Consider the following 20997-nt stretch of genomic DNA (forward strand, 5'->3'; position numbering starts at 1 on the left):
AAACCTGCATTTCTTTGTGGGACACTGCAGTGTCCCATGCATGTAGGATTGGTTTTTGACAACATTTCAACTTGCATCAGTTAATTGTTTGCAAATAATTTACTCAAGATCTATACTCAAATAACTATTATATTATCCTAATAATACGTCTATTTGCACAAATCTTAATCTTATTTAATCTTATATAAAGAAAGATAAACATTATTCGTGGTACTTACATACTTGCTTGCCATTCTCTATATAAATATAAAATATTTTCACGCAATATAAACATAACGCAATGAAATTTTAAAAATTTTTTTTTTAGTTTTTTTTAAAAAGCAATGTCGATTTAAAAATTGCAATGTCGATTTAAAATTTTTTTTTTAGTTTCCAGCTTTCAAATTAATTCCCATGCAAATCCCACAGGAAACCCACGTGGGATTTCCCATGTGTGTAAATACCATATGGTTCCCACATGTAACCCATTAAGGTGACAAATTTCCATACGGATACCACATGGGAAAATCCGTCCCACGTAAATCCCATCAATCCTACACGGAACCCACGCGGAACCCATGTGGGACGCGTTTTTATTTTTCACTGGGTAACTTCACTGCTTACATCAAAGAAATCTTTAAGTATGCTCATATTACCAAGGTGCTCATATTACCCTAATCTACCCTATATAAAAATTATATTTTTAGTTCGCGTAATCACGAAATATACATTTTTGTGATGTCGCTCATTTAATCAAAACTCTAAATAATTTTAAAAACTCTTATTGGAACCAAAACCCTCAAAACCTAGTGGTGAGTTTGATCGTATCAATAATGATAATGATGATGATGATGATGATGATGATGATGATGATGATGATGATGATGATGATGATGATGATGATGATGATGATGATGATGATGATGATGATGATGATGATGATGACAATTATTATTATGATGGTGGTAGTGGTACTGAAAATCTTGATGATGATAATCATCATTATCATTTTTATTTTAAATGAATATGATTTTATGAATCTTAAAATTATAAGTCATTAAAACCTTTTTAAGTTAAAGATTATGTGATAACATGGTTTCAATAAATGTAAATGAATGGGATCTTAGCATGTTTTATGATGATGTTAGTCTTTAAATTGGGAATTAACTCAGAGAAGAACGTATTCAAATTATTCACAGTCGCAATTGCTTCTAAATTTAGCTGCAGAAGTAAGGATGCATACTTTTTTAAATGAAAAAGAGCTAAAAGTGTTTTCTTTAATAATCTTGGTATTTGAATTTTTTATTTTTTGGTATTTGAATTTTTTATTTTTTGGTATTTGAATTTTTCAATATTGCTGGTAATCGACTTAATTACGGAAATTATCATGGAAGAATGCAGAAAGTTTGAAAAGTTGATACTACTGACAAACTCTGTTCTGCCGAGGAAAAAACCACGCCAAAATATTATAAAAATTAAATAACTTGAGCTATAATTATCTATTTTATAATTTATTTGCATACTTATAGCTTTTATTAAACAAATTTAGTTTCAACTAAATAATTTAGTTTAGAAACTTAAAAGAATTTAGAATTTTGCGGTTTTGCTTTTTATTTTTGTCTATCTTGTTCTTTATTGTACATCTCTATTAGCTGGTTCTTAAAACAAGATTTTTGATAAATATTTGCTGGCACCTTATTAATGTGTTCTAAATAATAAAATAACACTGGAATTTTAAAATGTTTTGATAAAAAAATATGTTTCAAAATATTTTATGGTCTATAGCAAACAGACCTTGGAACATTAAACGGGTCCCTAATAATACTTTTAAAAAAAAGTTATAAAGCTAGAGCTTTAAAATTTCGACTTTGATAGAGCCAATTATTAGAGCTTGCATCAATTTATAAGAAACCAAAGAAATTTTCTATTTACCCCATTTTGAAACAAACTGGTTTAAGAGGCTTATTTAAAAAAAAATGTAAATAATAACAATCTTATGCCTTATTATTAACCATTTGGTTTTAAATAGTATAGTTTGTTGAAGTTAGTTGGGGTTCAGTTTCGCTCTGAATATATTAAAAAATACTTGCTTCAAAAATACAGAGTGGTGCAGAGTAAAGGCATGTTTTTCGAACCACTAGTACGCGGCGATGGGAGGGCTATTGACCTTGAACGAATGTTGGCAGACGGCCCAAACAATGCCGTTTCAGTTGTTATGGAGCATTGGAGCGTACAACATCGTGTGTTCGTTGTCGAGAATTTTTTAGAAACAATGATTCTGTAGTCACAGTGCAACGTCATTTTCGTCAATATTTTAGAGTTGGACAATCAATTGGACGTCAATGTTCAAAACTGTCGGTATTGGGCATCGGAGAACCCTCAAAAATTACACCAAAGACCTTTGCACAGTTTACAGGTAACAGTGTGGTGCTGCATTTAAAATTTGAAGATTTTTGGACCCTATTTTTTTGAAGAGGAAGGAATTGCAGTTACTGTTACATCAGCTCGCTACGTTGAAATGTTAAACAACTTCCTTCATCCAGAACTCGAAAGGAGTCAAGTGAACACGAGAGACATTTGGTTTCAGCAGGATGGTGCCACAGCTCACACGGCGAGAGTATCCATGGAAGTGGTTCGACAAATGTTCTCAGGACATGTGATTTCGAGATTTGTTGATGTTCACTGGCCCCCTCGCTCACCCGACCTGTCGATATGTGACTTCTTTTTGTGGGGATAATTGAAATCAAAAGTGTACATGAACAAGCCTCGCACACTCGATGACCTTAAGAATTCTATTCGTCTGAAAATTGAAGCCGTGCCGAATGAAATGTTGGAGAGAGCCGTCCTTAATTTTCAGAAGAGGATCCAAATTTGTATCCAGCAAGAAAGACGTCATCTCAAAGAAATTATTTTCCGATCCTAAATATGGTATGTAATTTCAAAAACTGCATTAAAAAACCTATCATTTAATACTTGTTTTTATTATTTTCAACCCATTGTGTCCCAGTAATTCAATATTTAAATTACTTTTTATGGGACAGCAGATTAATAAAAATTATTAATTTCAATTTAAGTCGAAAAATGGCTTTAATTTGTTTATTTAAGGATCGCTTCAGAGTTTTCTTTTTTTTTTTTGATATGCTTTATATTCATGAGATCTAAATATTATACCAAAGTATTTTTTTTTTTTTTTTTTTTTAATATATGTTTGCCGTATATTAAAATTTACAATGAAATAAATCGTGTTAATAAATAAGAGAGCTGGAGCAAGCAGAAGACATGTATGGCTGCATTTAAATTTTTTTTGCAAGATCCCTATGCGACTGACATATTTATCTTTAAATCCTTTCTTTTTTCTACTTCCAACTTCTTTTTTCATAGATTAAGTCTGTTCATAATTGCCCCAAAACAAATTGAATGAGGATAACGATTTTAAAAAGAAACATCTAAAATTTATTTAACACCTGCTTACTCATTTCAATCCAATAACAATGATAACCAATACTTTTTACCGTTACAATCAAACAAAATCGCATTAGTTTCTGTGTGCAAAAAAATTTGAAAGTAAATTTTTAAAATAAATATGCGAACTAGCAAAAAAAAAAAAAAAAACTTAAATAGTTCTTAAATAATTTAGAATATGATTTCTGCATGCCAAGTAAACAAAGTTAATTACGTGATACAAAAAAAGGCGTTCTATTTAAAAACAAATTTTTTGATAAATGCGCCCGTTTATATTTAACTGGACACTTAAATTTTCTTTTTTATAAAGTTTTAATCAATTTTAAATTACTTTTTTGTTAATTTAGATTTATAATCAGAGTAAATTTTAAACTCTAGTTAAAGTAAAAATTAAACCTTTTTTAGAACTTTTTATATATGTATATATAATTATATACAAATAATATTTTTTCGTAAATTGCATAAACATGATGCACAAAACAATTATATTTTTTTAAATATCAAAACACAATATAAACATCTGCCAGGTGAACTTCAAAGTCTTTATATCGAAAAAATTTGACTAATTTAGAAAAATTAGTCAAAAAATTTATCGAAAAAATTTGAGTTAGCAAGTTTAGTGTTTACATACTTCAGAAGCGGCGTCCGAATTTAGTGAAATTGTTTACGACTTTCTATTATATTATGAACAAAAGATTTCACGCATAGTTTTAGGAATTTCATTAGCGTTGCACTTCCATCTATAATACTTCCATGGTTTGACCTACAATATGGCGTCGGAACAACATTGTTTATATCGTGACGTCAATCGAACACTATGTACACAAATGCTATACCGTAAAATCGCCTAAGCTCGGTCACTTAAGCTTTGAACATTTATTTATCATGCACGAATAAAAAATTTTCAATTTTTTTTCCTGAAACATACAGAAAATTATATTGATAATTAATATTGTAAAAATAAAAAAATGAAAAATAAAAACTAGTACTCAATACTTAAAAATGTTTAAAATAAAAAGTAAGATGTTTTCATTTTAAACTTAAAAGTTTAAAATGAAAACATTTACTTTGACCAACTTTCATAGCATCTCATAAGTTCGGCCGCTATATACATACTAATAACGTATCATAAACTTGACGTCACAAATAACGAAACTAATTTTTAAATGTTGTTTTATTGTAAAAATATGATATAAATTCAGGTAATACCAGTAACTAAGGAGGGCGTCGCCCCGGGTTCAAAAAAAAAGTCTTTTGGGGCACCAAAGAAAAAAAAAAGGAATACATAAAAAAAAGGTATTTATAAATATAAGTAGTAGTATTTTTAATTTTTATAGTAATTAGTCAACTATTTTATTACTTTGGCCATTATCATATTTGCTACGCCACTGGTTAATAAAATTGAAAATATATTTTACAATTAATTAAAAAAGGTTCTTTCAATTAACAAAAAAACACTAAATTGTTTCAAATGAGCTTTGTATGTTTATTTGCAATTTTCGCACGTATCGTTGACCATAGTAGAACAGCAAGATCCACACAACCAATCACAGGATTCGCAACACATCCATAATTGTCTTTGAGCTGTAATTTTATTCCAAAAAAAAAGTCACAAGCTTGGTATTTTTTAGAACTCATTTTTTAGAACTCATTTTTTAGAATCATCAGTTAAATTTGGAACTATGAACAAATTTTTTATTGAAAAAAAATACCATGGTGTGTATCCATTATAAAAATGTCTAAATTTACTGGTAAATTTACAGGTAAAGTTACCAATAAGTTTCACTTTTGCAACGCTTATCAACATTTCACAATATTACTTTGTTGTTAACCCGCGAATGACCGAAGCTAGAGTATTTCAAAATTTCACTAATTTTTATAAAAATAGTAGTTAATTTTCAAAAATTATTAATTTGTTTTTGTAAATATAATTAATTTGGTGATTCTTAATAGTACTAAGATTAAATATAATCATTTATTTTATTAATTTGCTTATTTTAGATTTTATTGTATGCATTTTTTAAAATTGTTGTTTTGCTAAAGAATTATTTCAGCAGGTTGCATATAAACATTATTATTTTTTTTGTAGGTTCATATTTACGAACTAATTACAAATATTATTAGAGAAAAAAAAAATTGTAAAATTTGAGTTTTGCATACTTTTTTATATTTTTTCTTAAATGACCGAAGTTACATGGTGACCGAACTTACTGCGATTTTACAGTACATGAATCAATCAAAGCAACAATCAAAGTGACAACGACACTGAATTTGTTTTAAAAAACAACTTCATGCTGTACCAATGATGGTGTAGATATTGAGCAATAGTTATTTTCAAGTTAGTGCAACTAAGAAAAAGAGTTTTCGTTCAACCTGTTTCAGATTCTGATGCCTCTGATGTAAGCATTTTGTCATTCAGAGATTGATCGAGCATACAATATGTCTATCTGGAACAAATAAATTTTACATTTTACAAAAACAAAGAAAATAGTAGATTGTCTCGAAGAGGACAATTTTGGCAATTTATTTGACTTGGAAAATGCTCTGAATATAGACGGGCTACTTATTTAATGGAATCAGTTTCCTGTTTCAGCTGTTTAAAGCGGCGTTTTATAAATCATACCAAAGTATTATTAATTATTATGCTCATTTAATGTAGTTTGTATAAGCTTTTGTGTTGTCTGTTTTAGTGGTTTGTATATGAAACTGTTTTTATTTAGAATTGACAGTTTATAGCAGTTTAGATCTTTTATAAATGAAACATTTTGGTCATTTATAAATAAAACTGGCTTGTTTATCAAACCACAAAAAGCTTTTGTTTTTTAATTCAAGAATTTTAAATTTTTAATTAGGATAAAGAATTTTAATTTTGCTGAAGTATTGTAGATTGTGCTATTTTAAAAAAGACGTGTATTTTTTATGTTTTTAGTGGTAAAAACTGTACCTTTTTACTGAAACAACGTGTATTTTTTTATGATGATATAGCAGATTTAACTTAAATTGATGTAAATTGTTGTTAGTGCACTTTAAAACACTAACTAGTAATAATAAATGAACTTTTTCTTGCAGGAAGTATTATTTTTTAGAATGAACTCAAGGTAAATGTAATCAACTCAGCCAATTGTGTGGTTTATGGTTGAAATGTAATAATTACATTATGGGCTCTCAAAAAAGCTTGATATGGTGTAATTTCAGTTTTAAAATATTATGAATTTATATTAAAGTACAATTAAATTGTTACTCACTTATTTACTACTTATTTAACAATTTTTAAATAAATAAGGGTTACGTTTTTGTAAGTTCAAAACAGCTTTATATTACATAAAAACTAGCAAATGAAGGTTTTATTTAAACATTCATACGTTTATTTAAAAAATTAAAAAAGAAGAAAGACTTACATTACTGTTTAAACCTACATTTGCTAGTTTTTGTGTAATGTAAAGCTGTTTTAAACTTAAAGTAGCATAACCCATTATTTATTTAACAATTGTTAAATAAGTAGTAAATAAGTACAAATTTGGGTAAGCTTCCATGTTCGTTATTGCGTGATTGAGGTGGACGTTCAAGAGCTATCAAAACAACGTTTGCAGTGAACGTTAAGTAAACGTTCGCTGTTTGTTGTTTGAGCGTTCGTATTAAACGTTTAAGAAATGTAAATTGGAGTTCACAAAAATTGGTTCACATAGCGTTTGCACCGAACGTAAAGCACAACCTAAATGAATGTTGCAGCAACGATTCTTCAACGTTAGTTGTCAACCAGGTAATTTACGAACAGCCCCCAGCAAATATTATCTTCGGCAATTTACTTGATGAAGATTTATAATATAAAAAAAATATAGAATACCTAACGCTTTGGGCGAAAATAAAGATTGAAATGACTAACAAAATGCCCATCTAATTTTTTAGACAAGCAATCTGCGTATTATTAAGTTTTAGTTTTGAATTAGGTCTTAACTAGCTAATATATAATAATGAAATGAAATAAGCATGGGAAAGTATGAGCATTGTTCTAATTTCAAGCTTGAAAATGTGTTTGACATCGTTTAAAAAATATTTTAGAATAATTCTAAAATATTTTTCAAACTTTGAAATCCAATATCTAGAACAAACAAGTATTTTTTGATAAATAATTTAGAATTGATTTTCTAGTATGAATAAACAACAGAAAAAACTTAAAATTTTAGAGAGGCTTACAAATGATTCAATGTTATTATTTTCTTAATATTGCAATACCTTATAGCTATATTTTACTATAAACCCAATTTAAGGTCGCGAAAATTACGGTAAGTGTCTATAACTCCGTTTTTTGAGATTTTGAGCTCGACGTTACTCAGTTATACGACTCGTCTAGTTATTGTCTAATTTTCCTAGGTAAAAAACAAAAGTTACTAAATTTGATAAAAGTTAACGATTTTTAAATTTTAGTTGTGGTAATAGATAACATTAATAGAGGTACCTTTTGAACCCTTTGGTTAACTGACATCTAGTAACACTCTTAGATCTACTATTATTTATATACTATTTAACATAGATTATTTAAATACTGCTACTACCACATGAAATACTAAAAGTAGTTATATTAAAACTTTTTTAATCGAAACCTATATTAAAACCCTTTTCACACTTGGCAAGAATCGTGTACTTGCCATGCGAAGGTAAAAATTACTAACTTAATTAGGTAATGTTAGTTGTCGTAAATAAAATTTTATATGTAATTTAATTTTTTTGAAATGAATATTATTTTTAAAATTTTTTTATAACTTCGCTTCATTTGAGTACCAGGTTGACATTTTTGAAAAACTTTTTTTTTGAAAATATTTGAGACCCATTAAATATTCGAGGGTCTTGAGGGACCCCTTAAAATATTTTTTATTCAAAAAGATTTTAAACCTAGTATTTTTTTTATTAGGTAGAACACGTTTAGGGGGTAGGAGCAGATTATTTTCAAAAATGTTGTTTTTTGGGACACCCTATGTTTATTTTGTGCTACCTTTCGTCAGAGCAGTTATAAGTTTTTTTAAAATTTTATAAAATTGGAGACAGAAAACTTTTAATAAGTCATTTTTCCCAGTTACGTGACAATATAACAGGTAGTGATAAAGTATAATTGCGTCATGACTGACAGTCTTGCAAAAACTCAGGATTATAACAGCGCTCGCCATCTTGCCCCGTCTTACTGTGTTCTGTGTTCGTCGTGTTACTTTTGATTCACTGGTTCGAAAAAATTAAATTAAAAAATGATACAATATATCATTAAAAATATATTAAAATTTTTTTTTTAGTTTTTATTAGCGTTGCAATATTGCGAACGTATTAAAACATAACGTGCAATATTGTGCCTAACAGTAAAATGTAACGTCAATATAACAATCACTTTTAATACTTAATAAAATGAATTTAAACAGTATGTTGACCGTTTTTTCTTGTTAAAAGGTTTCTCAGTTGACTCATCCACTGCAAATGAAAATCGTCGTATTCCAATATAAGTCTTTCTACCGTCATATTTTCTTCAGCATTACTGTGAGTTGTTAAATTCATATTGCTAGAGAACTGAGGTTTTTTCTGAAAACGACTAACCAAACGATAAGCGGCTAGAAAAATGAATGCTTATTTAATGTTAAATATTTAATATTATCACATTAAATATCACACATTCATTAATATCATATCGTCAGCTCAGAATACAAGTGCTATATCCAATATTTATTTAAATTATAAATATGTAATTCTTCAATTTATGGAAACTTGTTTTCATTAAGTTTACATGTTAAGTTTACAGAAATTAGATTTACACAAAATTTTACACAAAATTTTTATATATATAATTTTAATAAATTATCAATATTGCACTTGTGATCCGACCAGGGCCGTCCTGAAGAAGTCTCTCGTGGGGGAGTGTCGCATAGATTTTTTGCCAACTAGAGACACACACACAAAAAAAAGGTCCTCCTTATTTGACATTAGCCAACTATTCTTCAAAACTTGCCAACTCAAAAGCTAAATGTGTCAACTCAAATGTATATCTAATAGCTTTAGGGGGTGGGACATCACCTACACCCCCGTTCGGACGGCCCTGACTCCGAGCTAACGATATTTAATATTAATGTGATAGTGTTTTCCCACCTATTGGTGATTAAATATCACATATTTATTAATATCGTAAAGGTGTGTTGAAAGAAAATAATTTATGGATTAGATCAATCAATGAGATTTTATTTAAATAAAACAAAAGGAATGTTACAGAGCTACTCCATTATTATTGATTGTATTGTTGTTTTTTTATATATCTATGTTATATTATATATACATAAAGTATATTTTATTTATATGTTTTCCCCTTGTGTGTAGGCTCTAAAATAACTCTGCTTGATTTACTCCAACAAGATTGCAAAATATTGGATTTAGCCCAGTTTTACTTACGCTGAATTCAAAGTAAATATATTTTATTTATATACTACTTTGATTATTATATATATTTTAATTATAATATTATAATTCAAAGTAAATATATTTTATTCAAAGTAAATTTCAAAATATATTTTATTTAAAGCAAATCTGGATTTTTTTAAAATTACTTACCAGAGTTTTTATTCCTGACAAACATTTCCCATGCAACACCAAGAAGTAACGAAACAGTAAGAATGCCAACTTCTGAACACAAAATAGCTCTAAATATGCTTTCTTCGTAGAAAAGTTTTTCCGCCGCTGCAACTTCTAATCTAACTTCGTCAACCGGGTTCTAAAAATAAGCATAAGTTAACCAGTTAATCTATAAATATATTTAAATTAATTTAAAATTCTTATCTATAAATATTATAGGCTCAAATTAGTTATTAAGCACACATTTTTTGTCATTTTGTGAGAATTTAATAAACTTAAAATAAGCGCGAGAGCGCGTTTGTGTTGTGTTTTTAATTTTTGCTCACAAAATAAATTTCCAAAAAAAGATTTTTGATCCCACTAAAATCAATTTAAGTTAAAAGTTTAAACCAACCCAGGAAAAAAAGTTCTATAGAGTTTCTATAAACTTTTGAAGCATATCCTCTCGACCACACAGCCAAAGGTAAAGCACACTGTTATATTGAGGGAAGTATTGCTCTCACCGAGCTAAAAACTAAAGAACCCGAAATAACTGATTCCTCTAACCTCTACAAGAAACGTCTGATCTGGAGCAAAGCCAACTACAACTCAATCTCTACGCATATCGAAACATTCGACTGGCATTCGGCTTTCGACGGCTTGAAAATTTCCGAAAAATATAAAATATTTATCGACAAATTCAACGAAGCAACCTCATTACAGGTCCCGTCAACGACCACCCCTCACACTAACAAACACACGAAATAGGTGACCGAAGATGTTACAAATGCCGTCAAGTTGAAAAGCGAACTCTGGGGCAAATTTATCGCAACCAGCCGAACAAACAAGCCAACTCTACGCAAACAGCATAAAAAAGCAAGCAAACCAATAAAAAAACTAAGTTAAATCAGCCGTTCTTGCTTACAATATCGAACTGGTAAAAAATAGCAGGCATGACCAAAAATTATCCACTCGTACGTCAAAAGCAAACAAGAAACACACGACTGTCACCCGTCAACTTGAAACAACTAATAATCAAATTACAACAGATCCTAAAGTAATCTGCAACACACTTAACGAATATTTCCAATCAGATTTCAAAATCGAGCCGCTAGGGTCTATACCAACATTCAACCCACGTTCCACTAGAATAAACCAACCGACCACACTCTTTCGGACCTAAACAAAACCAAATCAATGGGCTTCGACAGCATTAACCCACGTGTCCTGAAATACTACGCTGCAGGCTTTGCTATCCCACTAAGAATTATATTCTCTGAATCGCTTTAAGCTGCCAAAGTCTCAATGGAAGAAAGTCGAAATTACGCCTATCTTCAAAAAAGGCTGCAAGTTGAACCCCTCAAACTATCGACGTATCTCACGCACTTCTGTCTGTAAGATTAAATTCAAAAATTAGTACATGTGGCTAACTAAATCCGAACTTGGGTTGAACATAAGATTCTCATTTATTTTTTCATCTTGTTACACTCTTGTTCAAAAAGAAAAGTAAAATAAATTGACAATTTGCCTGACAAACACAACTTTAAAATGTATGCAGATGACTGTAAAATAATTGGATTTATAGAATCAAACCATGAACTCATAAAACTCCAAGCCGACATCAACGAAGAGATGAAGTGGTCGCACACATGACTCATATCATTTAATATCGACAAGTGCAAAGTCATGCACACTGGGCGCAGCAATAAAATGCAATTTATGCAATGAATACCTGGACGGCGTTTGTCATCTGAACAAGACCTAGGCGTTTTTATGACTAGCGATCTAAAAAGTTAAAAAACAAGTCTGCATGGCTGCATCAGCTGGCAACTGAATGCTTGGCAGGCTCAAGAAGACTTTTCGAGGTTGAAGTTCTGCATTATGGCGCACACTGTATATTACGTACGTTCGCCCACACCTAGAACTTGCAGTACAGGCCACCGTTTTTAGCTCAAGACATAACTAAACTCGAGCAAATTCAACACCTAGCCACAAAATATATTGCCACTCTAAAACACCTTTCGTATACTCAAAGACTATCAAGCCTTAACCTGACAACACTAATTGAATGACGAAAAAGAGGAGATCTTATCGAGCAATACAAAATCTTGAGTAAAATTGATAAAGTTAACTTTCAGGTTCCTCAACTTCAACCAAACACGGAATCTTCAAAGTATAGTTTTCGGCCACGTGAACACACTAAACAACTAAAAGCATAACTTGTCCGAAACTGCGCTGAAAGAAACAACTTCTTCACCAACCGTGTTGTAAAATTATGGAATTCTTTAACCCAAAATGCGGTGGACGCAGAGAGCTTGAACAATTTCAATTTCAAACGCAAAGAGTTTGAAAAATTTCAATTTCAAAATGGCCTATAGAAATTCTATAGAATTTCTATAGAATCTCTGTTAATTTCTATAAAAATTTCTATAGAACATTTTTTTCTACTTTTTTTTTCTATAAAAAAAAAAGTATTATAGCAATTTCTATAGAAATTAATAGACATTCTATAGAAATTCCATATGTTTCAATAGTTTATAGAAACTCTATAGAATTTTTTTTCCTGGGTAAAGTCTTTATTTATAGTTATCATTATCAAAAAATGCTAAAAATGTTTGGATCGAAACATGAGGACACTGATGTTATAAAATTTTCAACACTATTATCTTAAACTAAATTTAAATTTGTTGAAAGATTTTAAATTTTGTAAAAAAAATATTGTAAATTACAAAAGTTATGATCATGCAAATTTTCAGACTGCTCCCCAAAATGAGGGAGATGTAAAACGGTCATAACTTTTGTAATTTAAAATATTTTTCTACGCAATTTAAAATCTGTCTATAATTTTAAACTTAGTTTAAGATAGTAAAATTGAAAATTTTACTACATCAGTGCCCTCACGTTTGGGCAGGGGGAGGGGGCGAGCATTTTAGGGCTTTTTTGTTCCCAGGCCTCCACCACCCCAAACTTTTGCAAGGCCTCCTCATTTGGCATATGTGTTGACATATTTAAGTTTGGAGTTTGCACAATGTGTGAAAGTGTCCTATCTGATAAAAGTATATATATATATATATATATATATATATATATATATATATATATATATATATATATATATATATATATATATATATATATACATATATATATGTATACACTTTTTTAGAGATTTTATCAGACATTTTTTTATCTTTTATCGCCTAATCAGAATTAATTTTAATTATATTTATATCCTAGCTGTCCTAGAACCCGTAAGATACGGGCTCGGACAAGAAAAAACTTTTAATTGTTGAAATAAAACTTTAAAGTTTTTGGTAGCTACGGGCAATTTTATTTTTTTGTTTCCACAGCTGTACATTCTGGAGTGTCAGAACGGGCTTATTTAATTTTTCCTTTATTAAATTAAAAATAATTTTTTCAGACCAATCGCAGCCTATTAAGACAAATTATCTGAGCACATTAATAACATAAGTATCTCTATCATGACATATGCGCAACAAATTTCTACCAGTGTTTTGATGTTTTTAGAAATTTTAGGCTTTTTAAAACCTCTCTCTGTTTTGTTTGTTATTGTATATAATATCTTTATGTAATATGCATATAAGATTTATAGAACTTCATAAATGTTTTATTTTGTATTCTAAAAAAGCAAAAAAACAATAAAATGTGGAAGTGCAAGGATTTAAACCATGGCAATTCACTGGCAATTCACTTCAGAAACGCTAGGAGCTAACCACTTTAGCTACTAAGAAGTATTGTTGGATGGATGTTTTAACACTTTTTAATAAACAAAAGACTTATTAGGCAAAAACAAGCTTTTTTAAAAATTCTCTCTCTTTCGTTTGTTAAATATAAAGCTTGTTATTAACTTGGTTCTAATGGCTGCCATGAATTCCGTGTCAAACACGCACTAATGAGTAACGGCAGCAGCTTACAGTGTGCCAGGCTATGACAAAAGGCAAAAAAGCAATGTCCCTAAAAAAAAATTTTTTTTTAGGTACTTGTATAGTATATATCATGTATAGTATATATCATATGGCCTTTCTAAAATGGATATTATCTTTTTATAACTCAAAAACTGTTTTTACTGTTACAAATTAAAGAGGGGTCTTTTTCAGATATTTAAAACAACTAAAAATTCAATAAAAAATATGTTCAACTTTAATTCTTCACAAATTTAAAATTAATTTTATTAGTTGCGCTTATTTTAGTAAATTTTGAAAAACATCTATGGCTTATTATTTTCTTGCATTAATAACAAAATATAAATGTAAATTACCTTTTTTTTCAATCGTTTAAAATAATGTGTAAAAAATCTTTATTACAATTATCAGAGAGGTATATATATAACCTAATACTTTTTGGAACACAAACGAACACATTTACAAGTATATATAATAAATGATTAACATGTTTACTATGAGGTAAAATTAGTTTTGGCTACTATTTCTTGCAACTTTTAGCACTTCCAAGCTCTAAAGCTGAGTACATTTTGTACAAAATTTTTAGTATTTTTAAGTTACATCAATATCAAATATTAAAACCCCCTAAAAGTAAGGGTCATTTTGAGGGGGTTTTAATATTTGATGTTGATGTAAATTAAAAATACTAAATATTTTTCAATAAGTTTTGTTAATTTTGATGAAATGACGATGATAAAAATATGCTATTCTTAAATTTAAGATTTGACTACCTGTAAAAATCTACCGCATTTTCTCGCATATGTACATTAAGGTTGTGACTTAAGTCAGGGTTCCTATTGTTTTAAAACTATTGCTTATTTTCATTTGCATTATAGATTTTATACCTTTCACTTTTTTTTTAGCTTTATAATGAAATAATTTGAAATATTCAAATGTATCAGGAATAATCAGTTCTCAATGCATGAAGCATCTTCTGTTTGATAAAGCAACGCAATATTACAAACTTGATAGTTCAACTAGTCAAAGGATTTATAAACAAAAATATCACAAAGCAGTTATCGTATTTTATCAAATGCAAATTCTTTATTTTTGACTTGTGTTGATCCTTTAAAAGTAAAGATGAAAAAAAAGTTATTTTATCGAGAAACTTGATTCCATCCATTGTTGTTTTTGAAGGGCGAAAAAGTATCTATTACAAACCATATTGAAATCACTATGATTTATGAAAAGGTGCACACTGCCTTATCCAATGCAACTGACTCTAGTCATTCATGTTTTAGTATGTGTAGCCCATCAGAAATGAATGAAATTGAAATTGTTATTAAAAAAAGCATTTCATTCATATTCTCTAGAATGGTCTTTCATGCTTGTATTAGGTGTTTTGAATGCTTATTGCATTTTAAAAAAAAATTAAATCTTGGCAAGCACGATCTCTTGAAGCCAAGAATTCAGTAATGGAGCAAAAGAGTTTAATTCAGAAAAGGTTCTTGGCTTGATAGTAGAGAAACCAAGAGCAGGTGGTAGTGGAAACGCTAACGATGGTAAACAGCCAGGATAGCTTTCTTAAATGAAGACGTATTTAGTGAAATTACAGGAATTAATAAAGTGCTGATTGAAAGATTGCATTTTATTCTTTGTTGTATTTCCAGTGGTTTTGAAATAGACATTTTAAAATTACGGGATATTTGTTTTGAAACTGCCAGATATTTTGTTAAATGTTACTCCTGGTACTACATGCGTTAAAGTCTAGAAAAAATATTAATGCATAGATACCATATAGTAGAAAAGATGGTATTGTCTATTGGTCTTATGTCTATTGGTCTTATGTCTATTGGTCTAAAATCAAAAATAGGTTGTTGCTATGCAAAATTAGGTATCCATAGCAACTAAGCATAAAAATTATCACTTTCATAAGAAGCGCAGACCTCATTTTGATACTCTTGCTAAATTTGGTAAACACAGTACTAATATTAAATTAGTTATTAATTTTGTCTCAAAATTGACTATTCTGGCCCACTGTGCAGAGGCAGCGGCACAGTGACAATTGGCCAGATAATGCACTACAGCATTAAGTATTAAAATACTATAGAATGCTTAAAAGTTTGGTTAACTAGAACTTTCTTTATTTTCTTAATTTATATTTATCTTATGTTTTATGTTTAATTTTATATATATTTATAGTTATTTTTATAACTATAAATAATTTGGGCAAGTACCCAACCATTCTTGCAAAATTATTTACTGTAAAGATAAGCATGAACACGCTAAAACTTTAATGTAAGAAATTAAAATAATGAATGTATTTAAAATAAAGATCTATCAGCATTTGATTTTTATGCATTGACTCAGCAATGATCTCTCTCCTACAAACTTTAATAACAAGTTTGAAATAAATATAAACGAAAACTATTATTTAAAACCAAATATAAGTAACACATATAAACTGGTTCAGAAATTTATATATACGAAATATAGCATTGCATATCAAGGCCCAAAAATATGGAAAACTTATCGAAAGGGATTCAAAAGTTTTCAATGACGTTAAGTTCATTTAAGTTTCTAATAAAAAAAAGGTTTTAAAATTTGTGAAATATTTGTGCATAACTAGTTACTCTGAAGTCATTTTATTATTTTTCAGGTATCTTTTTGACTTGCTTATAAGCGCAGTACTTTTATATTTATTTGTGTTTTTAATAACACTAATCTTCTCTGTCTGTTTTATACTTAACTTATTAAAGATCATTGAAAAAGAAAATTTATATTTTATATATAAAAACGATAAGTTTATACTGTCTTCTTTGTTCTGGGACATATGTCCGCAAAACAATCAAGACAATAAGTTTTAATGAAGATAAGAAGTTTTAATGAAGATAAGAAGTTTTGAAGGCAATAAAAAGTACTAATAAAGTACACTTGTTTTACAGTTTCTATAAATTTAAGTTTTGAAATTTTTGAAAGTTAAAATATTTTGCCTATCCAAAATTTTTGTTTAAAAATAAAAAAAAACAAAAAAACATTGATTTGCACCAAGAATTAAAAAACAATATAAGATGAAGAGTGACTAAATCACTAAGAAAATTCTTACCGAAATAGGCACCAAGTACTTAGCAATAATTTGAAATGTTTTGTGCGGAAAGTTTCTTACGTAATTTCTAAAACACTTTTCCATTTTTGAAGAATTATTTTTTATTACAAAACCGTAGGTAACTGGGTGATCAATTTCACGCTCCATTCGCAAATTGACTTTTTTAAATACATCTAAAGTTATTAAATTAACATTGTTAATGTGTGTGTTTATATATATATATATATATATATATATATATATATATATATATATATATATATATATATATATATTTTTATATACCTTAAAACTTCTGAGGGTCATTGTGCACCCCCTCCTCCAACCCCCAGGCAGTGGTGCTCTCTGTTCTTTCACTCTAACCCCCCTCCTCCCCACTCAGCTTTATAGACAACAATCAGCGACTAACTATAACATTTTTTTTTTGTTGTAGCAAAGCAACTAAAACTTGCTCAAAAATTTTTAAAGTAAAAGTAATACCTTGATTTGCACTCAGAATAAAATTATCAAGAAGAGCTCCGTGTAAATTTGGGTTTTTATTTATCAACGCATTCAACAAATCAGTTGTGTGATTATATGCTAAAGTAAATATTTATATTAGTTTTTAGACAATAAACTATAACAATACAAATCAAACATATGCTATGGTACCATTAAACGGTATTGTCTAATTAAATATTTTCTCTTGAATAAAAATTATAATTTTATTTTCATTATATAATGAAAATAAAATTATAATTTTTATTCAAGAGAAAATATTTAATTAGACAATACTTTTTAAAATAAAGTATATATATACTTTATTTTAAAAAGTTTATGATTTCACATAAAAAAATACCAATCATATGTGCATTCATTCCAACTCCAATTTCATATTCAATACTTCCAATTAAAGCTCCTATCTAGAAATTTGTTTCAAATAGAAGCAGTGTATAAAAGCAGTAAAGTTAAATAAAAATATATAAACTAAAAGGAAATCTTTTTTCAAATAATTTAACGCATTGTTTAGAAACATTCAACATTAAATCAAAAAAATTTCAAAATGCTAATCGCAATTGGTTTTCTCACTTTCATGAAAGCCAATCGTAAGTAAAATTTTCGCAAATAGATTTTTTTATATTAGTATGAGCCCTGAATTGTTTACACACACACACATAACTATATATATATATATATATATATATATATATATATATATATATATATATATATATATATATATATATATATATATATATATATTACTGATGCACCAGCCACGTTGAAAACTGGTGTCGCACTGGCTAATAAAGCTGCTGATACAAGACCAGTAAACAGTGAGATTAACATAATTCCCATTAAAATCCAAATTATGCAAAAGGCTCGAGCACATGTTGACTTTGGAGAGCGGTCACCATAACTAAAAAAACAATGCAAATATTTTTATTCCATAAAAATTTTTCTCTTTCAATTTACATAAAAGTTCAATAGTAATAGTGTTATTAAAATACTATTCTTTTAGTACTGAATTTATGAATAAAAACGGATTTCCATTTACAATTTTTTCCGTGGAACGGAAAAGAAAGCTATCCAATCATCTAACATAAAAGTTTCGTTTAAACTCTTAAATTTTTTTGTTACATGAGTGTAATCATCAAATTCAGTGTTTTTTTAAACCAACCATCTAAATGGTTGCCTCACACACACGCACACATGTCATTTACAAGATAAAGTATTATATGTAAATTTAACATTTTTGTGTATTATAGCAATCAATAGAGTTTTGAATTAATTAAATGCATCATAGATCATATTTAATTTTTTGTTACATACACAAATCATCCAATTATGGTTGGATGGTTTTCTTTTCCTTTCCTCGAAAAATTTCCTGTAAATGCTAATCCACCTTAAATGTAGATACATAAAACTTATTCTATAAACACGTGTGACATTTTAAAAATGTGAAAAAGAAAAAATATATACAAAATTATTATGTACCAGATTGATGAAAATATATTATTATATAAAATTATATAAATATAATATAAAATATATTATTGATATAAAATTATTAAATTATTAAATATAAATGATGGTATAATAACTATTATATATATTTGTTTTTCCAGTTTACAAGATGTGTATAGTACCTAAATAAGGAAATCAATAAAGATTTAGTATTTTTGGGTATAAAACTAAAAAAAAAATTTTCGCATTTTTTTTATACAAGATAACATTTGTGCTGTATCCAATTACTTAGAATTTTTATAACAATAAACTGTCAAATGTTTAAAAAAAACAAAAAAAACACAAAATGTTTTAACTAAATGAACTGAAATGATTTAGACAATTTGATTTTAATATCAGAAAATTTTATCCTCGTCTTTTAGCACGTCACGTCTTAATTCAAGTCATGTCTTATTTCACATTAAGTCTTATTTCAGATAATCAAATACTTGAGTCGCATAATTGTCAAGTTCAAATATCAATAGAAGTGTGGTGTTTAACCATGTTTTGACGTAATGTTCTGGTTTCTGTGTCCTGATATTTAGACAATTAAAGCTGATAAAAATTAGCGATGATATGTACTTAATGATCAGTCTTGTTATAATTGGCAAAAATATCATACTTATATGACTACAACCCCGTTCACACTCTGATGAACTGCAAATTGCAAAACAAGCTAGAGCTATTCATTAGCTTTTGTTTATTATTTTTGAAGCTGTTTTTAAATATGATTAAATCTGAATCTTACATAGAGCTTTCTATTTCAACTTATCTAACGGCATTTTAAAGTGCCAGCTCTTTCTTTCAAACATTTGCCCTATTAAAAAAAGTATAATAATTTTGTAAATACCTTTAGTGGTGAAAAACTTTTTATTAAAGTTGTTGAATGACACTTAGCAAGTGTCGTATAACAGCTTTATTTGTTAAATGACACTTGCTAAGTGTCATTTAACAACTAAAGTTAAATGACACTTAGCAAGTTGCTTTAGTTGTTAAATTAGCAAGTACTGGCCATCAATTGCAAGTGTTTGGCAAATGCATGGAAATAAAGATTTTAAAAAACAGTAATAAGCTTTTGCTATGGGTAAATATTACTAAAGGCTTCTTGTTGACTGTCAATGTTTATTTTTTCTCGTCTTAAACAAATGTGGAATTTTCTGAGTCATAAAGTGCAAAAAAGAACATTAAAACTAAAGACATTTCCAACAATAAACAGTTCTATATTAAAAACAATTTAAACATTAAATATTATATGTAAAGTAGGGAAGAAAGAGGCATATTAGGAAGCTTTTTGAAAAAGACCATAACTATTGTACTGTTTGATAAAAAGTTAAAGTATTTGCTGAAAAAGATAATTTAGTTATTAGTTTTTTTTTTAAAAAAAGCAAAGCCAAGCTATTTCAAATAAATTTTTCTCCTCAAAACAAAACTACTCGTCGTTCAAAACTACTGCACAAGATGGATTAGTTTTGGTCAACATTGGGGCAGTTTAGGAAATATAATAAAATTTGAAGAAATATTTCTCGAAATTTTTTATTGAGCAGTAATTTATAAACAATAGAAGAACTAAAACAATTATTACTAATAATACAATTATTTTTATAACGACCTCAAACCATTAAATAATTTTCTTGTATATTCAAACAAACTAAAATATCATTTAATCCCCTATCAATTTCATAAATAGAAAAATGTTAACTTTAAGAAATAATTGTGAATGTAAAATGGATTGAAATAGACATGAATAAAAGTTTTTTTTTTTTACCCAATTGAAAAAATAAAGCTCATAACATTCAACTAAGTTGTGAATGTTATGAACTTATTAATAAAGGTGGAAATAGAATAATTGGTGAAAAAGTTTTATAACTTTTTATTTCCTCTAAGCATATTTATGGCAATTTTTAATTTCTCTTCTTTTTTACATTTCTTTTTATAGCTGCGCACTATTTTGAAACTTTTTTGCTTTGCATTATTTTGCTTAAT

The 20997-nt window shown here is 28.2% G+C and overlaps 1 protein-coding gene across 4 annotated transcripts in view; it reads right to left on the reverse strand.

Annotated features, from left to right (window-relative positions):
- Positions 1-8689: 8689 nt before the first annotated feature.
- LOC100209825 (uncharacterized) overlaps positions 8690-20997 on the reverse strand; it is a 35795-nt gene continuing 23487 nt past the window's right edge. For all 4 annotated transcript variants that reach the window (XM_065797926.1, XM_065797925.1, XM_065797927.1 and 1 more), the window contains 6 exons: positions 18274-18427; positions 17867-17930; positions 17509-17607; positions 17029-17201; positions 10021-10180; positions 8690-9032 (listed from right to left, as the gene is read on the reverse strand). In XM_065797926.1, the coding sequence (XP_065653998.1) occupies positions 8839-9032; positions 10021-10180; positions 17029-17201; positions 17509-17607; positions 17867-17930; positions 18274-18427 (844 nt within the window). In that variant the 3' untranslated portion in view covers positions 8690-8838. The remainder of the gene's footprint in view (positions 9033-10020; positions 10181-17028; positions 17202-17508; positions 17608-17866; positions 17931-18273; positions 18428-20997) is intronic.

The sequence above is a fragment of the Hydra vulgaris genome, chromosome 05 (assembly GCF_038396675.1).
Source record: "Hydra vulgaris chromosome 05, alternate assembly HydraT2T_AEP".
Classification (NCBI taxonomy): Eukaryota; Metazoa; Cnidaria; class Hydrozoa; order Anthoathecata; family Hydridae; genus Hydra; species Hydra vulgaris.